This window comes from Cupressus sempervirens, chromosome 11, assembly GCF_028749045.1.
Source record: "Cupressus sempervirens isolate cs-2001-9-10 chromosome 11, ASM2874904v1, whole genome shotgun sequence".
Lineage (NCBI taxonomy): Eukaryota > Viridiplantae > Streptophyta > Pinopsida > Cupressales > Cupressaceae > Cupressus > Cupressus sempervirens.
This window is the reverse complement of record NC_143128.1, coordinates 34,905,909-34,922,650: the sequence shown is the minus strand read 5'-3', so window position 1 is coordinate 34,922,650 and position 16,742 is coordinate 34,905,909. Positions and strand designations below refer to the sequence as shown.

General features: G+C 32.9%; 1 protein-coding gene across 1 annotated transcript; it reads right to left on the bottom strand.

The window, feature by feature from the left end:
- Positions 1–227: 227 nt before the first annotated feature.
- On the bottom strand, positions 228–2,669 carry LOC149528126 (uncharacterized). The gene is made up of 6 exons (XM_089809315.1): positions 2,158–2,669; positions 1,768–1,844; positions 1,609–1,645; positions 1,383–1,476; positions 753–1,071; positions 228–548 (listed from the first exon to the last, which is right to left on the bottom strand). The coding sequence occupies exons 1-6, from the start codon at positions 2,282–2,284 to the stop codon at positions 354–356; spliced, it is 849 nt and encodes a 282-aa protein (XP_089665441.1). The 5' UTR covers positions 2,285–2,669; the 3' UTR covers positions 228–353.
- Between the last annotated feature and the right edge of the window lie 14,073 nt (positions 2,670–16,742).

Here is a 16,742-nt window from a genome sequence, read left to right as displayed (position 1 = left end):
TTTGTATTTGAATTATACATACACTTGACTAATTTAAAATTGATTGTAATATAATTAAATAATTGATGTTCCTCTTTACTATTACATAGAACACAACATAAATCTCAAAAAATGTCCCTCTATAATGATTAAAAAATAATCATTATATTATTTATATTACTAAAATTCTAATATATTTGAAAATTAAAATAATTCATGAACTTTATTCATACTTGATTGTCAAGAACTTTACCAATAAAATAACTAATTTCATTATATCATATTAATTACAATGGACCCCCAAATACCAACTCTTTGAACTTAAGCCCAAAAGTTGTTCACCAAAACTCCTATCCTGAAATCTCCAATTGTATTCATTCAATGCCGAGAGAGAGATTACAATCGATTATCTCATAATGCTCTTCTTGAGAAATGGATGTTTTTTTATCTTGACTTAGACTTTCTATCAGTGGCAGCTCCAAAGGGACCCTTGACATTAATGGGTGTTCCATCTCCCTTTCACGCTTTTGATTTAATAACACATGAACAAGATGTTTAAGCTCATTGGCCTGCCAAACTCAACCACAATATACTTAAATTCCATGCATAAATGGGATTATAAGAATTCATACTGATTAACATATGCCAAGAAGAAAGACTCACGTAAAACACTTCAGAAAAAATTAGCCTTGATAAAATATGCATCAATTAGATGTTAAAATTTTAAAAATTATTATTATTATTTTTGTAGAGCCAGTAGTTTTGAACCCCACCTTCAAACTGGTCTGGGATGCACAGCTTGAAGCTAAAAAAGTGGCCACAAAAGTTTTTCCTTTGGTTTTTTGATCTTCTAACATGATTCCTCTCCTCTTCTTGTTGTGCCACACATCTTCGCTAGACATGTCCATTGCATTTTCTGGATAACCTTTGGAAAGAGGAATGTTACATTTGTTTACAACAAAACTGTCTGTGAAATTGTCATGTTGTATGGCATCTCTGTAATCTCTGGTTATACTCGGACCATTTATATCCAATGAAGGAGATGCACTAAACATTTCATTCACCACAGCATCTGATTCTTCTGACCATAATCTACAATAGGCATCCAAAACAAGTATATAAGGTTAAATATTCTGATAGAGAGAATAAAGAATACAAGTTTATGTTCTTGAGTCAAAGATAACATTTTTACAAAAAAATTGGCATCTAAAACAAGCATCTAAGGTAAAATATTCTTATGTAGAGAATATAAGTTCATGGTCTCGCTTCTTCAAAGAATAAATCACAAAGATAAACAAAAAGGAAATGGCTAATCAGCCTTTATGATATATCAATACAAGGGTTACAATATATGCATTGAGGCAAGTGATTTTCTTAATTCAAAATAGGACTTCAATCTATACCTTTGTGGTAAACTTTGACAAGCATGGTAGTGCGTGAAATGACTCTCTTTGCATCTCTGAATCTGCTGAGGTGTAAAGCTTTTGGGCTTTGACCCTGCTTTAAATGAACACAAACATATTTTAAACTTCCTTGCTTGATTGCCAATCAAACTCATTCACAAATGAAGACTGCACAACAATATTGAACTATTAACAATATATAGTCTACATTATGCCACACAATTACCATTGTTTTCTTCCTCCTCCTTGGCAGCCCGGTATATCTGGACCCAATTACCCCGAGTTAATTGTACTCAAACAAACTCAACACTACACTATGCACATATTCACACACACACACAAAAAAAAAAAAAAAATTAACAGTAAAGAATGCTAATCTATGAACCTGAAGATGGCTTTTAACATGGGAGATTGCAAGCCCTTTGACATTCATCCTTTCAAGGACTTGTTTTGGAGTTGCCCCTGCAATTAAATGAACCATTTTTTCAGCTTCTATCTAAAACTTAGAAATCTAGGAAGAATAATAATTAAGTTTAAATTTTTGTGTCTAGATTTTATAGTGTGTTTTTTAGCATCAATGTTTTGGATTACATTCTGTGATCCGTTATCAAGATCGGTGCTTGCATTCTCTCATCCTGATAATAGATCATGAAGTGCAATCTAAAAAGTTGATGCAAAAAAAACACAAAAAAATCTAAATTTCAAATGAATCGTAGGAGTATAATAAGAATAATATGTAATTTATGAATCCTATATGAGAACTTAGAAGGCTTACTATCTCTGCCTCCAAGCTCTTCCACTACATTCTCAAAGCACTGATGGAGATAAGGAGACCAGCGAAGGCGAGGAGTCATAGAGCGTTTGTATGGTCTTATTGCCAGTCCTCTTTCACAGCTCTCCATATTATTTTGATGAATGTGTATCAACTTCTATCAAATTATAAATATATATACAGATCCACATAAAGTTCACTCTTTAGATTGAACTTAATGTTTTACATAACTCTCATAACTAGATTTCTGCAACTAATATGCCCCATTTCAGTACCCATTTGAGAGCTTGGCTATCTAATGCAAAGTAAATCAGAAAAATGTGAAATTTAAACTTCAAAGTCCATTTATTGAATTATAATCTATGGCGGACTTGGGCAAAATCAAGTTCTCTATAGAATATTTGGGTTCTTGCATTGCCAACAAGATTGGAGATTAGGAAGTATTTGTAAGGAATTGTTGCAAGCATGCAGTCTAGAATGGAAGCAAAGAGAATTTCAATTAGGATAGGCTAAATTATTAGTATTCTAATTATGGTCCTTAAGTACACTTAGTTGTTGCCCAATCAAAATGTCAGAATCCATAACAGAATATATAGGCTGGCTAGCAAATGAAATGTAGAGAACAAAACTTTCATAATTTCTAACTTTTTCTTCTATCGCTTTTGACAATGAGGAGAGTACTTTGAATTTCAGACTCAATTCTCTGCTTACCTCTCAAATCAAGCGCTCCCATGAAAGCAAAATTTATAGATATATGTGCAAATACTTACAAAAAGATGAAAGTGCTGTGAAAGAATGACAGGCCAAAAGTCCACAGCACGGCACATACCAAACAATTTAATTTATATTACAGTTAAGTTTCGTTGAGTAAGATTGGAATTGTAGAGAAGCAAAGAATTTTAGAACATGGGATTCTCACATGTCAAGATTCTCAAATCTGAGATATTTCATCAACTTGATCACGTCAATCACAATTTCATTATAATCAACATCTAGAATTGAATAAATTAAACTTTTTTCAATTTTTAAAATTATTTCTGTTAAAATCAACAATCATGTGTAAATCAATAGACTTTATCGAACCTGAACATCCAATCAAAATTCTTACATTTTAAATACCAATCAAAATTCATACAATACAATGTTCCGCCCAATCAAAATTCTTATATTTTAAACACCAATCAGAGTTCATACAATTTAAAGTACTACTCAATCACAATTCCAATCAAATTTCATACTATGAAATGTTCTATTCCATTTTTTAAATCTTAAATTAGATAAGACAATAATCTAGAATGAAAACACAATCTCATCAAAATGTGTTACTATACACCAAGATCTACATTTTATATTAAAAAATAATAAAAACAATAATGTACTTTAGAAAAATGGTATATTTAAATATTTTCATGAAATTGTTTTCTCCATAAACCAATTTAAAAATATTTATATTAATTTAATATTCTTATTGTCTTCTTGTACATACTCAATCTTTTTGATTGATTGTTATAACTATAATATTTTCCTTTACAATAATTTTGATTGGTATAACTATAAAATTTTCCTTTACAATAATTTTAAGTCAAGTTTATGAACTTGTTTCAAATGAACCATATAATCTAATTGACAATCTTCTAGATTACAAATATAATTGTTTTAAATTAAAATATTATAACATTAATTATAAATTATATTACTAAAATAAAACATTTCAATAAATTGACAATATTAAATCATTTTAAGATAGAGTGAAATAAAAATATGTTCTGAAAAAATAATAAATAATATTTTAAAAATATTAATATGATTAAATAGAAAATAATTGAACTCATTAAATCAACTTCAATCATCACCAAAAGTTTAAAAGGTTACAAACAAAACTACCACCTCCAACATAGCAGCTAATTGATCAATATTGAAATGATTAATTATCTTACAAGAAATTGTTCATCGGATATTTGCACATACACATATTGTCAAACTAAGCCATAATTTCTAATTTTCTAAACATGATGCAACAATTACAATCTCTTATCTAGATCAACTCCTTGATTAGCTTACTCAATCATAAAACTATAGTACGACCTCTCTTAATATTTTAAAATACAATCACTTCAAATGTATTCACCAACTTAGGGGTTCTAGGGGTAACCATATTTGAGAACCAAGATATATATTGTGAGTCAACTATCAAGCTTGACACACTCTCTATGTTCAACTTTTTTTGCCATTTTCTTAGAACTTCTTTTGGTGGAAGGGCCTTAGCTTCTACTTAATACTTGGAATCCTTACTAATTCACACATAATTAAAAGTAATAATTTTTTCTTGGGGTGCAAATACATTATCAAGGGTCCTCGAAAACATTTATGTTCATATTTTAAAAGGGAACTAAAACCCCACTAAGATAAATAGTTGAAAAAGATAAAGCATCTTAATAAATAAATCTCAGATGAAGCTCCAACTAACCTAAAGAACAAAACACCTAGGCCAAAGCCTCACATCAAAGAAATAATCTCCCAAAGAAGGAGATCCATAGGGTTTTGGAGGGTTCCCCAAGCTTTAAGATGGGGTTTTAACATGTCTCCAAAGCTATCATCACAAATTGCCTCAAAATATAGGTCATAAAAAAACTATCTAAATCCATGGTGTGTCAAAGGGCTCTTCAAATCACATTGGATTTTGATATATGACTCCTACAATAAAATTGGGTTTTAAATGGCTACCAAAACTATTGCAGAGTTTTAAAAAGCTCAAGATTTTAACCATTATAACTAGCATCAAGAAATTGAGCAATGAAGAACCAATACAAAAAAAAAATTAATCTCTCAAACCAAGAATGTGAGAAGGAATATTTTTTACCAAGGTTCCACAAGCCTTCAAAGGGGATTAAAAAAGAGAACACAAAACCAACTAGTTGACACAATAAGGGAACTCCCAACCACGAAGACAATTTTCTCCAATGATATTCTTATCCACCACAAAAGAAAAGGATCCCACCTCTATATGATCATAAGAGATGAATATATCCATAAGGGTGATTTGACAAAACAATTCCCTTGAAACCAAGCAACCCCAATCATGGGACAACTAAGTAGAGAGACAATTAACTTCAATCCACCATTCATTCTTCATATCTATAGAAGACATCACTGCTTCTATTAGGAACACAAGAAAGGAAAAAAATCTCAGCATGTCCTAATCCCATGATAAAGACACAAATAGAATCCCCACCTAATAAGGGATATTTTCTCCATTGAATCCATTCGAGGAAGAGTCCACTAACTTGAAGAACAAAATGCCCGCACCAAAGATAAAAAAATGTGAAACATCAGGCAATAGAAGGGACAAACAAGACCCCACCAAAACCAAGCTCTGGGACAACATGTTTCCAAAAACCAAACCAAATCCTTTAAAACTTCTAGCACTAGACTAAACAACCAAAAAAAAGGAGAGAACAAAATAACACGCCCATACAAATAAGAAGGCAAGAAACAACATAGAGGAATAGAAAAAAAATTCACACAAGAAAGTGAGAAACATGAGACCTACGATAAGTAAGAAAGGAGAAGAGAGAAACCAAACAAAAACCTCAAAACAGAGGGCCTGGAAATGGATCAACAAAAGAAAAAAACCCAAAACCCTCACACCCTCACACCTAGACCCCCAGACCTCCAACACAAAAAATAAAACCCTACCTAAAGGAATAAAAAGATAAGGAAGAATAAAACCATCAAATATGACCAAAACCAAGGAAAGGCTAAAAGCTAGACAAAAAGCACAAAATTGGAAACAAACCTAGACAAAGTAGCCAAAAAAAATAGAACTAAATAAAGATGGATCAAAAAATTGAGAAGAAGAGGGTCCCTGCATGTAGGAATAACCAAACATGGGGCCAAAATACCCCCAGAAACCACATCTTGGGTGGCCAAAACACCACAAATGAGAACCTAAAGAATAAGGCAAAAATCCTTGAAGCCTAGTTGGAACAAAAAAATAACATAAAGAGCCCCTCTAAGCTCACAATACAATGAAAGGGGAAAGACCATAATGAGTCACTAAGTAGGAGGATGTCTAAAAACAACATAACATGACTTGTCAACCCTAAGAAAGACCTACACCAAAAAATCCTAGGCTTTCCATGAAATAAAATCAATAAATTTGACTCTCCATCCCCATCCAATGCCTCCCCAAACTCATTGTCACCACTAGAAATCCTTGAACCAGTCTTCCACTCTTTTTCCCATTCCTCTCATTTCAAAGGTTTACACAAATTAAAAAGGCTTTTTTAAATTTGTATAATTAGAATTAATTCAAGTCCCCCTAAGTTTTCCAACTAGCTCAAGTTTTCTTTTGGTATCTCCAACAAAGTTCATTTTGAGCTAGTAGTTCTTTAGTGGTTGTATTTGAAAATATTTTTGAAACTTGTTATAGATTATACATTAATATGTAAAAGCTTGTGTAATACTGGGACAGAGCATGTGGTAGAATATAAAAGAAAACTCATAAAGACAAACAAGATTGTGAATGGGAATGAAATATCCAATGAATCATTTTGAATAACTTCTCTTTAGGAAGATGAAATTATGGTTTTTTGCTCTGCTAGGGTTTGTATGACTTTTTTTTGAAACATTTCATTTCTGCCACTTATCATTCCGTATTTACTTTGGGATTTGTTTAAGTTATAATGGCCTTGGTCTTTTTTGGCCCAACAATTACTATTGGTGTTGGAGCTGCTACTATTGGCTCAAATGGCTACTCCAAGAAAAAAATTGTCCAAGGTGTTTCATGAGGTAATCCCTCCCCTAATGTTGTACTTAATGTGAAATTTTTTGATACTACCTCTACATGGCTTGAACAACAAACCTTCATAGGCTATTTTGTTAGCCACACTCCTTTTGAAAGTATGCTTCAAGAGTTAGTTTCCAAGGTTTGGAACCCCTTAAGAGGTTTGTTTTCAGGGGGTTCAAAGTCTCACAAAGGGTTTTTTTCTTGTTCCATTTTAGAAATCCTAGCCAGGTTGAACATTTATTCACTTTTGAGCCCTGTTATGTTAGGTCTTCCATTTTGGTTTTTCAGCTTTGGTCTCAAAACTTTACTATCTCTGACGACCACAAGCTTAAGGTCCCTTTTTGGGTTGAGCTCTCCCAATACCACACTGGTCATTTTTGTAATCTATTGTGTAAATTGTCAGCAAGGTGATTTTCCTTGAACCTAATTTTTTTTTCAATTCTTTCCCTCAACATAGAGTTTGTGTGGAGGTTGACCTCTCTCGAGACCTCAAGGAAACTATGGATATTTAGATTGGTAATACCACCTTCACCCAAAAGGTACTTTAATCAATCTTCCAAACATATGCTACTGTTGCCAATCTTTTGAGTACAAGATTAGGATTATCCCTTGTTCGAGTACAACAAGAAATTAACCAAAGAGGATAAGCCTTCTAAGGCTACAAAAATGGATGAATGGACTATGGTTGCTAGGAAGGGTAAAAGTAACACTTCTTCTAAAGCAAGTTCCTCTTAGGATAATGGTTGGGCAGTCTCTAACATAGCACTACTAGTTTCTCCAGTTCCTTTTCTTATGTTGTCATCTGTTTCAAACCCTGAGTCTTAGGTGATGGAAAGCTCTGCTGGTTAATAACCTCAGGCTACTTGGGTCCATGCACCACAAATGACTTCCATAATTTCTACATATACCCTTCACCATTCTCATTGCTTAGATGGACAAAGTGATAATTCTGATGGTAGGGAGAAAATAAGGATCATCTCCCAAGGAGACCCCTATCTTGACTCTTCCAATGTGTTTTTCATAACAATTTCTCCTCACTTGCGGACAAGGATGACATGCAATCTTTTGCATGATGAAATTTCTATCATGGAATGTGTAGGGGCTAATAAACCTCCCTCTAAAATACTCTGTTCGCGATACTAGTTGTAGGCTTGGTAACCAAGATTTCCTTTGAATTCAAGAGGTCAAAATTGTTTGGTTTCTTCTCAACACAAACTTTTGTGTGAGTTGGCTAGATAGTGGCCTATTTTCTTCCCACCATGAGGTTGGATGAGGTGTTGTTGTTACTCTTCTCTCACCTCATTTAATTTCCTCAATCATTTTGCATGGCATTGAATCCATGCAGATAATGGTTTGGATTTTCATGTCTTTTCAGAATCATCATTTTGGTATTGCCAATGTTTATGCTCCCAATGATATAGTTGATCGTTCACACTCGTAGCATTAGATGACAAATCATCTGCCACTTTTCACCTGGGTTTTATTTGGGGATTTCAACATGGTTGTGTTGGCTATTGACAAAGATAGTCTTTTATCTTTTTTATGGCTAGCTAGGGAGAGAGAAAACCGATTTTACATGTGCAATAAATTGGGCATTTTACATGTCGCCACCATCTTGGTGGGGTTTGGCATACCTAGTCCAACTTTTGAGCTAGTTTTGACAAGGTTTTTAAAAGGCCTAATCATGTCATGATCACAACTCAATCTTTCTTTTCATTCTCTAAAGATAGGGAGTTATCTATCACTCCACTAACAAATGTGACTCTATTTGACCATTTTCCCCATTTCTTTCTCCATCATTTTGCAAACAACCACCCCTATACTTGCAAGACACAATTTTTTCTAAACACATCTTTATTGGATCATGCCCCCACCTCTTCTCATATCTTGCATATCTAGACTATTAAACCTTGATCCCATACACATGTTGGGAGGATTTAATGGTTGAATGATGTCATCACCTGCACTATGAGGTTCCTTCACATTTATAGTAGACACTTTGCCAGGTACTACCAGGGATCTTATGAGGTCACCATTAAAGATCTTCATACTAACTTTGAATCCCTTTCCATTAATCCTTTTGATATGCATTTGAAAATCAGTTCTAGCACCCTTCATTACTATAAGCAAGTTGTATACAACTATGCCACCCATGGAGCTCAGATCAAGGCCCATCTCCACTAGTTGGAGGTTGGTGATCAGACTTCAAAGGAGTTTTCTAGGCTCTTTGAACTTTCCATGCATTAAGAGAATCAAGGAAGGTCAACATACTCCATGTGAGATTCTAAATATTGTCTAGGCCTTTGTGTTCCACTATGAGAAGGTTTTGACTATGTAGGGCAATTTTGTTTCATGTGACCATGCCTCGTAGACCTACATTTTAGTTAACCCTAAAAAGATTGTGCTGAGCAACATGATTTTTGTGAGAAAATGATTAAGATTTTGGATCTTAAAGAGATTAGCTTCTCTATGGAAAATGAAAATCCTTATTGGCATAATGGCTTTCTTGTGAATCTATAAGACTTTCTAGCACACCATTGGCCTTGATCTTCACAAATTCTATCTTGAAGCCTTTCAGTCACAATATCTTGGGAGTATGATTAACAAAGGTAATATTAAATTCATACTCAAGTCTGGAGACCCCAAGGATATCTATAACTAGCGGCCTATCATCCTCCTTAATGTCTCCTACAAGATCATTGCCAAGGCCCTCTCCCCTAAGATTCGACACCTATTGCCACAAATTGTAAGTCCTAAGAAGACTAGCTTTATTAAGTCCAGATATATTTTTGATAATATTGTTGCAATCTAGGAAGGCATAGAATGGGACCTTCAGTCCAAAGAGAAGGCATTGTTACTCAAAATTGACTTTGCCAAAGCTTATGACCGCATTGAATGGTCCTTCATCCTAGATATATTTCAAGATTTTGGGTTTGGCCCCATTTTTCTTCAGTTAGTGCAAATTCTTTTTGGGGATGCCTCTATGTGCATCAACATTAATGGGCATCAATCTTAGGCTTTTGGGCTCTTCAAGTCTATTCGATAGGGGTGCCCTCTTGTACCTTCCTTATATCTGCTAGTCGTTGAAGGGTTTTATTACTTGCTTGCTAATGTCATATCAATGGGGAAAGTGTGAGAAATTTATCTCCTTGACTCCTTTGAGTAGTTGTTGAATGGGTTATTTTTTGATGATTTAGTTCTCACTCTCCTTGAGGAGAAGGAAAATATTGCTAATGCCTTACAGTGCTTGTATACTTTTTGCTTTGCCTCTGGCATAGCTATTTAGTGGAACTAGAATCTATGTTACAGACAATCCTTCTTGCATGGACCTCCTTGGCTTGTCCAGTCTCAATGGAAATAGATTCAACATGGTGAAGTTTTTCAATTTCTTGGCATACCTTTTTCCTTCCAAGCTTCCTTGGTGGAGCTTTGAATTGTTGTCTTGGCGAGGATTGAGAAGAATTTGGAGTACTGGATTACCAAATAGCTTTTGCTGGTTGGAAAATTTCAAATATGCTCCAAAGTGTTGGCTTCAACTCATGTTTACTACTCCTCTTGCTGGGTGCCTTTGAAGGCCTCATATCTCAAGCTTGAGTGCTTGTTACATGATTTTCTCTAGACTTTGAATGCCTCTCATCATGGGTTCCATAGAGTGGCATGGAGTTTTTTTATCTACATAAGGAGCCAAGGAGCCTTAGTCTACTTTCCACCCAGAAGTAGGGGATTTCTTTGTGTGCCAAATGGGTCATTTGTGCCCTCACTGGCAATGAATCCAAGAAAATACTTTTTCAACACTCTATCTCTTTAGATTTTTCTAGTTAATCAGCCTACATGGAATGGGATTAGTTTTCAAACCCTTCTGTTCAGTCCCAAACTAGTTCAAGTTTGGGGGACCTTTGTTGCTAAAATTATTTGGAAAGCTTGGGAAATCATTAAGCCTTGGCTTCGTTGGCTGGAAATGGGTTCAGTGTTGGGCTAGAAATGGATTCAGAGATGACCTCTCTATGAACCAAATTTTTTTGTGGTAGTCTCCCTTATTTTATATTCAAGGGATCCTTTTGGATAAAGTCCAGGGTGCTAGTGTGCTACATTTTTCAAACATGGCATCATGAATCCTCATTGTCTCTTTTCTAGAGTCACCATAAACCTTTTCTCATGGGAAGATATGCATGTGCAATTCTATCTTTCCCATCTAGATCTGGATCTGATCTTCTAGTTTCTGCAAGGGCCCGACATTTATTAGACAAAATGGGTCTTTTATTAATTAAACCTTGGTGGAAGGCAAAGAAGTTGGAACCTTTTTCCCTTATGACCACTTATAAACCCAAATCGGGTTATCATTGGTTGGTTCCTCACTTGTCTATGGTGGATCTTCTTAACCAACACTAGCATTTGCATTCTTCTTAGTAGACTTGGAGTCATAGGTTCAACACTATGTGGCAAGCCATCACTAAGCTAGAGATTGTGCACTTTGTTTGATTTTTCCTTTTCCAAGAGTTTCCTTTGGGCCCTTAGCTCTGATATTTGGGTGTCCTCAACCCTAGATGCCCTTTTTGTGCACAACCTAAGATGATTATGATTTTTCAAATATGCCCAACATTATTGGCATTGAATTCATGATTTTTCCAAGCCTTTCCACCTAGAATATTTTTAGTGGCATATGATTTTGTTGTGGGATTCGCCCAAGCTTCCCTATAAGTACTCTCAAATTTGGCATCCTTTTAGATTGGAGATTTTATATACCATATAGAAGGATATAAATGTTGTTGTGTTTTCTTATAACTCTCTTGATATAAATGTTTCAATGCATACTAAATCTTGAGTGCCCAAAAATGTCATGATGTAAATTCAAGTACAAATTGATAAAGTGGCTCTAGAGGTGGCCCACCTACAGGAGCTTTTAGCTCATTGGGGGAATGCTCCCTATACGGTGGCTAGGGTGCCACATGATACTATTTCTAGAGATTCTATACCTCCCTGAGCCTATTAGTGGGGTCGTAGCTCTTCTGCTCGTTGCTCCCACACCCCTAGGTCATAGCCTCCTTGCTGGTCGCCCAATGGTGGTTTTGGAGGTCGTCAATGCTTAGTTTCTCCTCCCCTAAGGTATGGTTCTAGCTAGTCCCTAATGGATCCCCCTATTTCTCTTTCTCCTACGTGGCCTTCCTCCAATCTAGATCCTAAGTTGTTTTTCCCTTGGCTAGACTTGGCGATCTCACCTCCTCGGCTGGAGGGAAATATATTTAAAGAGAAGAATGATGTTGCTGCTAATGGGTTATCTCCTTGTGAACCTTCCACAAACCACATTGATGTATAGAGCCATGATGATTGTGAACCTCACATCTTGGCCAACACTACTCTTGCAACCTAAGGGGTACTTTCTCTATTTTTCTAAATTATGAATAGTTAAGTGTCTAACCTCTGGCCATTTGAACTCTTGCGGGGTGACCTTGTGAATATGTAACTTAATAATTAAATAAATAGAAAGGGACTATTCATCAATAAATAACTTCCCTTCAAATATTCCACATAAAAGGTTGAATCTTATTAATATAATGTTGAGAAAATATTTCTTTTGTTACGTACCCTTTTAAAAATAACACTTAATATATATAGTAAGCCATATTTTCCAAAATAAGCAAGTTAGGTCTTGTGGATAAATTGAAAAATAATGTCCTCTATGATGAAATGATCAAATCACATTTAATGTCAAATTAGTAAATGGAATCTCAAATGAATTAGAGGCTAAAAGATGGTTGAGACTTTTTAGGATCACAAAATGGTAGTTACTTGGCCTTCTTGAGGCCCAATCACAAATTGGGCAAATCACACTTATAATTGTTCCATGCAAGGAGGAATTAAATACTTAAAAATAAGTTTCCAATCTCTATTTGCAAGTTTATCTCCCTTTCAGCATGGGGTTTTGGGTGCCCAAATCTACCTCTTAAATGCCAATCACATTAAAACAAAAGGTTTGATTTTCATATTAATTCATTCACTCATATTTTTTTGTTCATTAATGTTGCAACAATTATGGAGAAGTAAACCAACCGATGAGAGTTTGGAGGTTCCCAAAAAGGTCATGAATGGGATCTTTAACTCCTTCTAGATATAAGCTCAATCAATGTTTTTCATCATGTAGATTTGAGTTTGATTTATTAGTTTATTTTAGTTGTTTGTGAAGGTTTTGTTGAGAATTTGTATGATTAGTGTTAGAATGCATTTCTACATTTTTTAATATTTTAATTATCACTTTAATGAAAAAATATAATCTACATTCTTGTTTTATTTCAGGTTTAAATTGGACATTTCACATTTCAGAACTTTGATCATAAGTTTCTTGGAGTTTCTTTGTAGTTTGTGTTGTTTTGGTGAGTTTTTTGGTCTTGTTTTGTTCATAGATGTTAAAGTAAATGATTGCAGAAGTATTTTCTATTTAAGATCTACTTGTCGTGATAAATTTTTTTTTTAATGTACATTCTCAGTCCAAATATTCATTCACAAATCAATTCATGTTATATTTTAAGCATTATGAGTGCTCTTTCAAGCCTTCTCCTTGACAATGTGATATCTTTTCAACTGCTAAAGAATCTTTGTTAGAGAAAGATTATGGATATCCAAAATTGATTTAAAATATTAGAAAGTGTCATCACAATTTTTTTTAACCTTAAAGATTTATATATATTTTGGATTCCACAATTACCATCCTCAAAAGACTAAGAAGTCTACTCTTCAATATTAGATGATTGTCATTTGAACTATCCCTAAGAAGCATTATTATTTTACAAGGGAAGTCTTTTCTAATATCCAATCTAATAGCTATTCTACCATAAATTTAAATGATTTATAATTTAGAGATAAACTCATCCATTATTGAGGCACATGTATGTTCTTCCCTGAAATTATGCATGCCATCTTTAGTCAAGATTTTTAAAAAAATAGAGTTTTATGTTGAGGTGTGTCTTTATTTATTTATACTAGTCATGAAAGTTATTAATTAGTCACTAGAAGCCCAAGCTTGGTACTTAAACAATACCACATGAAAATCTTAAACAAGAAATAAATAAATGACACATTCAAGAAGATCCTCATTTTCTTTCTAAAATGATTCATCATTGAACCAACATGAAACAAGAGTATTGACATATCCAAACCTCTTTATGTATGTGTGATTTTGATGGTTTGAGATATGCTTTGGGTTTAGTCACATGATTATGGGGATTTTTCACTGCTTCTCAGTTGGCCACCTGACTTCAAATTGTTCTCTCTTGCATCATAAACACCCTACTACTTGGTGAAATGATCACCTGACTATCCAACCTTTGTGTTCTTTTTCTAATGACTTGTCCTAAAATGATGACTCCTCCCTCTTTGATGTTGATGAGACTCTTGCTTCCAATGTGGCCCTCTCATGTCTTGTAGCCCTTTTTGCAGAGCCTCTTTCCACATGCTCACAACTTTATTTTCCTATTTCTCCTATTCAACTCTAACCCCTGCTTGAGGGTGTTAGCCTTTTCTTGTCTACTAAAAGGCCCTTCATAGGAGTTTTACATTTTAATTTTTCTTTTAATGGATTATTCATATGAAATAAATGGGTGACTAATGATTTATGTATCTCTATAAGTAGTCTATTAATAGACCGTATTTTCATTCCCTTTGAGCTTTTGGATAGGGCCAACTCCTTTATTTGCAACTTAATAAAAAACATGAAAGGAGTATATTATGATACTACTCAGACTTTAAGTAATTTTGATAAATTTTAACAATAATGTATTAAATAGATATCATTGTCAATTATAAGTCAAATATAGGTTGATTTGACAATAGACTATAATACCCCTTCTCCCTTAATATTTTGATACATATTCCAAAAACAAACCTTAAGAATAATGCACCCCAATCCAAAGATAACAAAGTAAAAAACATCTCTTGAAATCCTATTATTATTCAATTTAAGAAAGAATTAGAATAACAAATTAAATCTAATGAATTTACTATTATTCTATTAAAAAAATACATTTATATTATTTTAGATTTTTTCAAAAAGTTACTCAAACATCATTATATTATGATCTTTTTGTTGCATGTTAAAGTCCTTTAAATGTACAATTTACATTGACATGGTTAACAATAACAACAACAATAATTGTCGAGTTATTCAATACATTATTACTCAAGTCTTGGTGTATTTTAGTTGGTCACAATTTGGTATCTTAGCTGTCAATGTAAATTGAGAATGCCATGGTTGTCTCATATATGGAATAAGGTCACTTTGGTTGTCTTATATATGGAATAAGGTCACTCTAGGTTGAGAATAGGCTTTAACACATTCATTTGTACCAAAAAAGAAAACGTCTCTTCATAGGTAAGACAAATTAGCAAATTAGATTAAAGGTATCCTCTTAACGCTCCATTGGTAGACACATCCAATTTATTCCAATGATTGAGATAGAAAACCTATTTGAGAACGATTAAAAAAAAACACTTCCTTTTCAAATATTTACAATGGAATTAACTACGAGAACATATATTTGTGACCATTAAAATAAAATAAAATATCTCTAGCCTCCATTTTAATTTATTAATGTATCTTCGTGATGATTACACAACTCATTATTTAATGATTAGAATTTCCGTAATGAAGAATTGTGCATGCTTCTTATTAAAAAGTAGTAGGATACCAAATGGAGATGAAGTCTAAAATGATAATGAGCCATTGACAATAAAATAAATTGTTATTTGAAAATAGTGTTATTTTTGTTATAGAAAATATTTAGATTTTTCATAAAGAATTCTTCAATATCAAATAATTATATATATATTTTAAAGTGAAATAATTTTTAAATGTAGATAGAAGAAACAATTTTATAATTATAAAAAATAATCTATAGATTGAAAAAGTAGAAATAAAATAATTATTTGACTTTATAATAGATATTTGCAATAGTCTATTTATTTTTTAATAAATAGTAAATGTTCTTTTGTATTAAGAGTGTAATCTCTTATGAGTTAATATTGATCTCCACCTAATAAATAATGATACCATTTTGATCAATCAACCACTTTCTACTATTAGATGGATTGAATATATATATATATATATATATATATATAATTAGAAAAGTATAACAAATTATACCTGTCTACAATTTATAAGAAATTAAAAGTAGACAATGAAAAACTTATATTATTGACGTCATAATAATAATTAAATTATCATGGATCTAAAAAATAAAAAATAATTAAAGGGCCTTTGGTTTGTTGGTCAAGTTGAATGTCTCTCAAAGAACCCACGAAGTATCAAGTTTTGCTAAGTGTAACAACCTTGACATAAAAAATGGATGAGGCTATTAAAGAAAAATTGACTAATATCATAAAATTTATATTTTAAAAAAATTAAGAAGGATATTCACATGTAAAAATCATCTAATTTTTCTTACTATTTCTTTTCAAGAATTAAGTAATTTTTTTATTTAATTAGAAGTATGTGTTGATTTTCTTGTAGCTATGGTTCGATTCCTTGAGGTTGATATAGATGACATAAAAGTCATCATAATATAATTATTGTATTATAAATTATTATACTAGAAATATTATATGCAATTGAAAAATACAATGAATAATTATCACATCATTAATCATTATATATTTGGGTTAGAAATAGTCATATTTTATTAATATCATCAAAGGTTACATAAACCATCATTACATGGATCATCTCTTAAATGCATCCCCTTACATCATTATTATAATCTTAAACTATCAAATACATGACCATCCTCTATGCTAAATATATTTTCAC